We start from the raw sequence: 9,355 nt of genomic DNA on the forward strand, positions 1-9,355 counted from the left end.
TGCCTCAGCAAACTCACCCGCCTCCCACCCCCACCCAAACTAAACAAAACAGAAATGGTAATTGAAAGGAAAGTGACCACAACACTCAGAGCGACCAAGAGATTTTTATTGCAGCAGTGCAATAGAGGAGAAAAGAGAGAAAGAGGAGAGAGAGAAAGAGAGAGAGAGAGAGAGAGAGAGAGAGAGAGCGAGAGCAAGAGCAAGAGAGAGAGGGGCCCGGCAGGAGGGAGTTTTTATAGCCCAAATCTAATGAGGTCTCTGGGTCTGCAAGCTCCCTTGTTGGCACAAGGTGGGGTTAAGTGTTCAGCCTTGAGCAGGGGGTTGAGTGTTCAGCCTTGAGTGGGGGCTTGGGCGTTTGGGCTTGAAGCAAACAGGTGATAAAGAACCAGACAGAGGGTTTGAGTGGTTAGGTCATCCTCCAGCTAACTTTGTTTGGCATGCCCTGCAGACAACTTATTCAGCCTGTCCTGCACCTAACAGTAATAGCACCTACTTCCTTAAAGTGCAAGAAAAACTATAGGAGTGTAAAGCAATCAGAACTATTAACAGGCTCATAAAAAGGCTATGAAGATGCTTGTTAAATAAGTAAGCGGGGAGCTGGAGATGTATCTCAGTGGAGAGCACTCGCCTGGCATGCATATAAGGGCCTGGGTTCAATTCCCAGCACCAATAAATAAATAGATTCAATTCTGCTTAGTGCCAAAGGTTTGGGCTCCTGCCATTGCCACCCAGAGAGCCTGGGAGGAAGCCCTGACGATGTTGCAGCATACCTTCCCACACCCCCAACTTGGTAGATGCTTTCCATACCTCATGTCACCCTGACCCCAGGAGACAAGGAAAGATTTTTATACCTAGTTCCCACAATGAGGGAACAGACTCTGAAAGTACCATACTGCTAGGGAGTGATGGGAATGGGACAAAGCCTAGGCCTGTTTGCCTCCAAAATGGCCTGAGTAAGGCACACTGTCTTCCTCTGTCTGGAGCTCAGGCTTCAGCTGTCCTGGCCAGTGCTTTGTGCTTCATCAAGCTGTGTGAGGCACACTGTGGTTTAACTGTGTCCTCCAAAGTCCACTCAATTCCCAATGTAGCAGTGTTTAGTGGTGAGAATTTTAAAAGACAATTAGGTCATAAGGACCTTCATAAATGAATTAATGTCATTATTGCCATAGTGGGTTGTTATAAAGGTGACTTTGGACCCCTTTGTGCTCGCAAGTGCTCTCTTGCCATATGATACCTTCTGTTGTGTGTTATGACACAGCAGGAAAGCCCTCACCAGATGCAGCTCTTTGATCTTCAACTTTTCAGGCTCCAGAACCATGAATCAAATAAACTATTGTTTATAAATTATCCAGGCTGTGGTATTCAGTTATCAGAACAAAATGGACTAAAACAAGGCACAAGCCCTTGCTTCCCAGATCTCTGTGTCCCTGCCTGTGGAGTGTCCTTGCTGGTGGTCATAAGGAGCCTGTGAAGGACTGTGAACACTTTCACAGGGGAGGCCACCCTTGTCCATGTCTCCAGAGCTGTCTCAGAATCTGGCTCAGCTTCTGCATTGAGTTTCTCCAACCAAAAGGCGAAGAGATTGAGACCATCTGCTGCCACCCAGATTCTCCAGGAGCTTGTTGAGGACACCTGGCTCTGGTCCTCTCCCACCTTGGCAGGAATCTCTCTGAGCAGTGACATCCAAAGGTTCGTGGGCTGGCTTTGGACCAGTAGTGGGCAGGGAGCGAGGACGACAGGAGGAATGTGGAAAGCCTGGCCTTTCCCCAACAAGGAATTTTCAGAGAGCTCAGATGCATGTGCATGTGATGGGTTCCTCAGCCTGCTGGGCCTAAGACTGGCCTTCCCTTCCTTCTTTCCACTGGTCTACCTTCTTCTCCACTTTGCCTGGTTCTAGGGAGCCTGAACACCCTTCTCCTGAGTGGATGCACAGAGAAACACTTCCGTGGCTCTGAGCCCTGGGCAGGCCCATGTCTAAAACAAGAAGGGCATCGGGACCTTGGGATGGAGGGTTGAGAGCTGGGAAAGGTGAGGGGCAGTAAGCCCTATTTAACAGAGGGGAGAAAGTTGAAACCAGAGGCCCAGAGAGGGGAAGGGCCTGGCCAGCAGCTACAAAAAATAAACAAAATAATGAGGAATAAATTTAATTAAGCAAACGAAAGGCCTATACACTGAAAGCTATTAAAATTAGTAACAGAGTGAGGCTGGACCTTGTGCCCTTCCCACAGCCTTCCAATAAAGGAGTTACTTGAAAGTATTGAGACCAGTGGGGCTTTAGGGGAAATTTCATTCCTTGCTCTCTCTCCCAGCCCTGGGACCTGACATGACCCTGTCCTCCCCACCAGTATGGCCTAGAGGCAGTTATGCATCCAGATGGCTTGGGGATGTGCTGGAATCCATGTTCCACTAGGGATGGATGTGCCATTCACAGTCCCCTGGGGATGGGGGTCAGAGATGTGAGGGGAAGGTCAGAGATGGTAGACAAAAATGACAGGTCCAAGGGGTTCCCTCCCTTATCATTTTTCCTGGGGCTTCTCTTTGTCCCAGGATCTCTCCTCATCCAGCAGGATCACACTGTGCATAGACCTTATATCCTGGCTCAGGACAGGGGCCTTACACCATGGACTTCTCCACTTGGGTCCTCAGTTTCCCCTGGACATCTCACCTGACTTGCCTGTCTGCTGACCTGAATTCCCACAATGATGGCGACCATGGCATTAGGCTCCTGGTTGGGAGCCTGCCCCCATGGTTCTTGAGGAAGAAGATAAATAGTCTCTTTATAGGGGCAGCCTTAGGGTTGCTCTGTCCCCAAATCCCTTGCTAGTGGCTGTGTCCACCTCCACCCACTGTATACACTCTGTGGGATGCCCCTAAAGCCTGGAGGGAACACACAACTCTTTATCTCTGGCCAGATACGTCTCCTAAGTCTGGTGAGTTGACCACTCAACAAACACAGGAGGCCTGGGGGGTCGGGGAGATGAGCATGAGGCCCTCCCTTCTCAAGTCTGCTGTGGCCCCTGCCTCTGGTCAGTGCATTCTTGTCCCCAGTTCAAGAGTCCCTGATGGTAGTCTGGACTCAGGAATGAGCTTGGTGTGGGGCTCCATTCAGAACTCTGTCCCTCCTGGGTTCCAACCTGCTTCTCTGATCCCTTATTTACATAGTCCAAACCTTACCCAGATGTGAGGGTCTCCTCTAACTCCCCATCCCACACCGTTGGAATCATGACCTGCCCGCACCTTGGTATCCATGGGGCCCAGTCAGATAGATAGGAGTTACCCCAGCAGCACAGCAGCAGGGCTGGTGCCCAGTGACCCTGAGGTCCATGATGCAGAAAAGCAGAGGAGAGGAAGAGCATCACCTTTTATTGTGGAGTCTGGGTGGTGGGTGCCAGGGCCCCTCATACTGACAGAATCTTGAGACTCCAGCCTGGGATAACCATCTGGTGTCTTATAAGAATATTCTCCATCTATCCCATTAATCCCATGTTGAGCATTTTCACTGTCTCTCTGGGAATTTATGGGACCTCCTAGGCTTCCACCACTTGCTATCCCATGTGCTTGAAAGCATCCTCAGCCTGGTGGATGGTGAATCACCTAGTACAGCAGCTCTGGGGTTCAGACCCTGGTTCAGCAGCTGCAGAGCCCCAGGTAGAGGTAGTGGCAATGGTCCCAGCCACACTGTCCCCAGGATCAAGGTCCATGCCCTCATAAATTGTGGGCAGTGAGGTGCGCTGGCTCAGCCGTCGGCGCAGGCCAACTAACAGGGGCTGGGGCATGGAGGCCACATCCACGTTGTTGCCCAGGTCCACCCAGGCCAGTGCAGGGAATTTGGTGGTATCCTTGATGGCTTCAGTGAGTTCCCGGGCAGCAGCCCGTGTCAGCCGGTTGCCATTAAGCAGGAGCTGGGTGAGGCAGGGCAGTGTCCACAGGCTGGGCAGCAGCAGGTGCAGAAGCTCATCACTCAGCTCCGTGAAGCTCAGGTCCAGCACTGACAACCCAGCCCCGTGGCTGCCCAGGTAGCGTGTTATGTGCTGCACATCTCGCACTGAGAGTGGGATGCCTGATAGGTCCACCGTCTCCCCTGCCAGCAGAGTCTTCTGGAGGCCACTCTTGAGGCTATGGGAGAGTTGTAGGTGAGATAGACTTAGTATGAGCCCTGGCCCAGGGCCAGGCAGAACAAAGTGTGAAAAGATTTGCTGTGAGGATTAAATACAAAGGCAATAAAGCTCCATGTGTAAACTATTATTATAAACCCTTTTCACATGCCCAGCATCACCACACCTGTTATATCTCTTATCTCATTTATTTTTACAATCCCCAAGGGGCTAAGAATGATGACCCACTTTTTTCAAAGGTTTAAGTAACTTTCCTATGGCCATGGGGATCAGGTCTCCAAATTAAGACACTCTGATTCCTGAGCTCAATTTTTTTTTTCTGGGCTCCCTCTGAGTTGGGTCCTTTGGGATAGCAAAAACTTTCTTATAAGGGGATGAGATAATCATTTCTTGGAGATTACACAGGAGACAGGCCCCAGGTAGCAAGAGGGGAGGTACTGGGGGGTTGTGGTGTGAGAACTTGCCCTAGTCTTCCCAGACTCACTGTATTTTAAGCTGAAAGGGGTATTTAGAGACTAAGGAAGGCACTTCTCTGTCCCCCTACACACTCCTTGGTCTCTCTTCTGTCATGTGTACCCACCTAGCCCACTAGGCAGATGGGCCCGACAAGGGGGCTGAGAGCAGTGAGCGCTTCTAGGGCTCCTACGTACCATGGCAGGGAATGGGTTCAGCTTGGGCCACCAGGCCTGAGGTGGGACAAGGCTGAAAAACAAATACTACACATGTGCCAGGGTCAGCTCCTAGCTATGGTTCTGGGTCCCTAGGACTGAGTGCTTGCAGCCAGTTCCAGGTTGAGTCTGTACCACAAGGCTGTGATGGAGTGACCAAGGCGGGGACCCCACAGCAGAGTAGAGGCCTCAGCTTTGGGCACCCCAGCATTGGTAAAGAATTCCCAAGAGTTACAGAGTAATGAGAGAGGGTATAGCTTAGGACAAGCTGCTTTGCCTCTCCCAGCCCCAGTTTCTTTCCCTGTTAAATGGGAATTGTGACACAGAATCTGCCTACCTGTTGTGAAGATCTACCTAATGCCTCATGAGATCACCTTGGGTGGAGGGGAACCTAAAGAGCCCCAGGACCTGTACCAGGCCAGGGATTAAGGGATAAGCGAATGGCAAGAGGTGGTCGTCCTGGGGAGCATGGGAGGCATTTCCATGGAGAGTGAATCTTCAATTGGGTTTTTTTTTTTTTTTTTTGCCATGGGCCAGATTGACTTTCAGAGTTGAGGCCTTAATACAGGAACCCACAGAATGGGATTGCAAGCACCAGGCTATCAGTGATAGAAGACTAGGTGTCAACCTGGGAAGGGACCCTGAAAGGACAAGAGGAGGGGCTGTGGCTGAGCTCCCCTTACCAGTTCTGTGTCTTCTTCCGGGGCACGCTGGGCCCTCTCTGCCTCTTGGAGTGAGGGGTGAGGTGGTAAATGAGCTGCCGGCATATCTTGTCCGAGGACTTCCAGAGCTCATAATCCTGTTGGGGGACAGCATCATCAGGGTGAGACTGAGCCCCTCCCACCCCCACCCTGACTTTGGCCTGGCACAGAGCCAGGGGAGGCTGCCCGCTGGGAGCTGGACAGGCTGGTCCGAGGCCCGCAGTGCCCGGCGGGAGGAAGCCCAGACAATGGGCCCTTGTTCCCTGTCCTCAGGCCCAGGGCCAGCAGTTCGGGCTATCAGCCGGCAGCCTGACTACCCTCAGCACCCCCAGGGGACTTGCCACAGGGGGAGGCGAGGCCAGGCCAGGCCCCTCAAGAGAGCCCTGTTCCACTGACGCCAATCCCAGGGGATGGGAACAAGCCAGGTCAGCATGTTCTTCTTCCTCTCATTATCCAAGCTACACTGCGCCCGTGGGGCCTGGGTCTGGGCTAACAGGGCTGGGGGTTTAATGTTTTACAGCACCACGTCCTGGGCTCTCTCTTAGTCCTAACTGGGCCCCCGCAAAGGCCTAGCTCAGGGCAGAATACACGGTGTGCTTTCCACAAAGCTGGTACTGAGCCTGCTCCACTACCTACCCGGAACGTTCTTTTATGCAATCCCTCTGTTAACAGCCTCAGGAGCATATGGCAGACTCAGTGACAGCAAGCCCTGGTAGTTACTGTGATGACTATGGGCTAGCCAATTGCATACAGATTTGGGAGTTCAGGTTGGCAGAGCCTATAGTGGACACATTTGTTTCATATGGCAGATTCACTGTGACCAGGGCCCAGGGGCTGGTGGCTGGCTGCAGCCATACAGTTTGGGGCTGTGTCCATGATCATGGCAGACCATCTGCAAGGTGTTGTCAGATTAGGGCCCAGAGTGTGAAGGTTGCAGGTGGTTGAATCCAAGTTAGAATGAAAAGGGACTTGCTGCTATGGGAGGGACACTGAACATTTATCCCCAAGAGTGTCCAAGTAGGATGGATACCAATGAATAGGCTCCAGCCGAGGGTGGCCTCTTCTGGCCCAGGAATTAAAGGTTGGGAATCCAGTTCTCTTAATGAGTTTGTCAGAACATTTTGTGTTCTGCAGGGCCTCCATTTAACTTCTGTTCAACTAGGGTTCCCAGGCCTGAATCACAGGTGCTGTCACTTGGGAAAAAGCATGATCTTCAGGTTGGGTAAAGCACATTTGCCCCTGAAGCTGGCATCAGTTCTGAGAGAGAGAGAGTGACCTACCTAAGGCCACAGAGCAAGCCACATGAGGACCCAGGCTCCTAGCCTCTGTCAGCCACACTGCCAGTCCATGGCCCATGCATGCTGACCTCACCTTCTTGGGGCACTGTAGGTCCCGGGCCAGGTTCACAAGCAGGTCATGGGAGATGGGATCCACCAGGTTGAGGAAAGCCACATTCCTATAGAGGATGTCTGTGAGAAGGGTCCCCTCAAGGCCCAGGTCCTGAGGGTGGTGAAGAGGTAGTTAAATGAGCCAGGAACCAGGGCCTCCTTTCTCCAGGTCAGACAGCCAGATGCCCCTCATGTTAATTTCCATGTCTCCCCACCTCCAGGGAGCAAAAGCCAACTGTCTGGTGACAGGTGGACCCTTTAGATGAGGAGAGGGGTGGCACATGGGGTGCCCCAGGGAGGTAATGAACAGATTACTCAGACCAGTTGCTGCAGGCAAAGTGTCTTGCTGTGATACCTTGCCTTCTCTGGGGTTAGGGCCTGTCAGGGGGATTCTATTCCTCTGATGACCTGTGAATGGAAATGTCCCTCATCATTTCCTTCTGGCCCTTTGCCTTTCCTTCTGTCTCTGAGATCTCCCAAGCTGCAGCTACCTGTTGAGGTTGGCCTTTTTCCCTTCTCAGTTGTGACAGGCATCTCAGACTTGATGTGTACATTGGCCTCACATCCTGTGCCTTAGCTTAGTATGAAAGGTAACCATGCCCACCTTTCCAGGAATCACTCATCACTCTTTCCTTGCCCTCTCTTCTCCAGCTCACCTAGTGGGTCTGCTTCTTCTTCCCCACTGCTCCCATCAGGTTCAGGTCTACCTCTCAGAAATCTCCTCCCAGGGTTCTCAATCTTCCACATCCCTCCAGCTGGCAGGGCCAATCTATGAAACATACATCTGAGCTTGATCCATAAGCCCTTTGGAGATGATCAAACCTTTTAGAAGTCACATGACATCAGACTTACAGTTTGCAGAGTCTCAAAACTCTCAGTGCCTGGCCATCACACCTTCTCTGGCCTACCAGCTTCCTCTTCTATCTTTTGATCACATCCCATGGTCAGGGCCCTCGCCTGGCCTTCCTGCCTTCATTTCTTGGTCTTTTCCTGTCTAGTCCCATAGACCTGATATGGGGCTGAACACCATTCCAGAGGGTCCGTTTACAGGATGCTGATGGGGCAGGCACAGCTAGGAAGGACCTTCAGTCTCTGCATGGGCCCTCCCCAAGCCAGAGAGTAACATACCCTGTGCATTAAGTCCCTAGCCCAGGAAGAAAGGCTAGGCAGGAGCCCCCATGTGCTGTAGTACCATGGAGGGAACAGTTCCTGCAGATTTGGGGGCAGGATAGACCCCTTGGTTGGCCTCAAATTCCAACCTCTGGGAGACAAGGGGGTGACCTAGCTGATCTCTGAGAACCAATCCTTCCCTCCTTGATGTTTTTAAGGGAAAATGCCCAGCTGATGCCTAAAGACATCCCCGACAGTGATCTCTGCCTCTGGCCAGTCTGGCTGACTAGGTGCTGCTCTGCTTTTTGTATTTTCAACATGGTTCAAACCACAGATGCCAGCTAGGGAGGATTTTGATGGAGGAAAGGGTGACTGTTAAGTCTGGGCAGACCCAGACAGGGCCCCAGACCGCAGTCTGCCTTCTGCTGGTCTGGACAGCTCTTCTTAAAGGGCCAGTTCCACTATTCCAGACTGCTGAGCCTGGAGAAAGGAAACTTTGGTGGGAGGAGGAACAGGCCTAATAGCCTGGGCTCTGGCTCTGGCTCCCCCTCTCCTTTGGGTCACCACTTATTTCCATGCATCCGTTTCCCCTTCTTATCTACCTTCTGTCAGCCAAACACCTTCATGACTGATTTCAGCTCATTTATTGGGCAGGTGGTGGTGGAAGCTGCTATAGGGGGTGGAAACAAGGTAGACTGGGAAGTAGTAAGTAGCATGCCCAGGGCTGGTGCTAGGACCAGCATCCATGTCTCCTAGGACAACAGTAGGGCTCCAAATCCTGGGCTAGAGAACCAGCGCTCCCATCCCCCACCCCCACCTACCGGGATATGTTACTGTTGTATAGAGATGTCAGATGTGTGTACTCAGTGGGCACAAACTGCCTGTTAGATGGACGGGTGATGCATGCCTTGTGGCTTTGTCTGCACTGCCATGGTGTCTCCTGGTGCACCCGCAGATCAGCTGGGCTGTACCTCCCAGGTCCTGCCTCCCAGGTCCAGTTCTTACCCTCATCCTGCCCTCTTCCCACTGTCCTTCAATAGAAGACCCCCATCCAGCCCTTCTCCTTTCCTGCCAAGGCATGAATGTGGGCTCTTAGTTCCAGGCTGGGGGCAATCTTCAACATATACACAACAGACTTCAAAACCCAGAGCTCCAGACATACTGGCCCCCGCCTCTGCACAGCCCTCAGGCCTCACCCAGCCCTCACTCTAGCCCGCGCGCTCTGGCTCAGAGAAGAACCTCAGCCTCAGCACTCCACCATACTCTCGAAACCATCCCACAGCCCACAGCCCGCAGCCCCGGCCCCTCCCCGGCCCCCAGACCCGCCCTTGCAAACTCGCCCTGGCGCCAGGCAGGCGCAGCGCAGCTGCCGG

General features: G+C 52.6%; 1 protein-coding gene across 1 annotated transcript; it reads right to left on the reverse strand.

Moving 5' to 3' along the window:
• Positions 1–3,347: 3,347 nt before the first annotated feature.
• Lrrc75b (leucine rich repeat containing 75B) lies at positions 3,348–9,353 on the reverse strand (the record flags this gene model as incomplete). The annotated part of the gene is made up of 4 exons (XM_015500162.2): positions 3,348–4,116; positions 5,467–5,582; positions 6,856–6,984; positions 9,324–9,353. Coding segments are annotated over 4 exons (801 nt in total), but the record flags the coding sequence as incomplete, so codon positions are not given.
• Positions 9,354–9,355: the final 2 nt, after the last annotated feature.

Source organism: Marmota marmota, unplaced genomic scaffold (genome assembly GCF_001458135.2).
Source record: "Marmota marmota marmota unplaced genomic scaffold, marMar, whole genome shotgun sequence".
NCBI classification, from domain to species: Eukaryota; Metazoa; Chordata; class Mammalia; order Rodentia; family Sciuridae; genus Marmota; species Marmota marmota.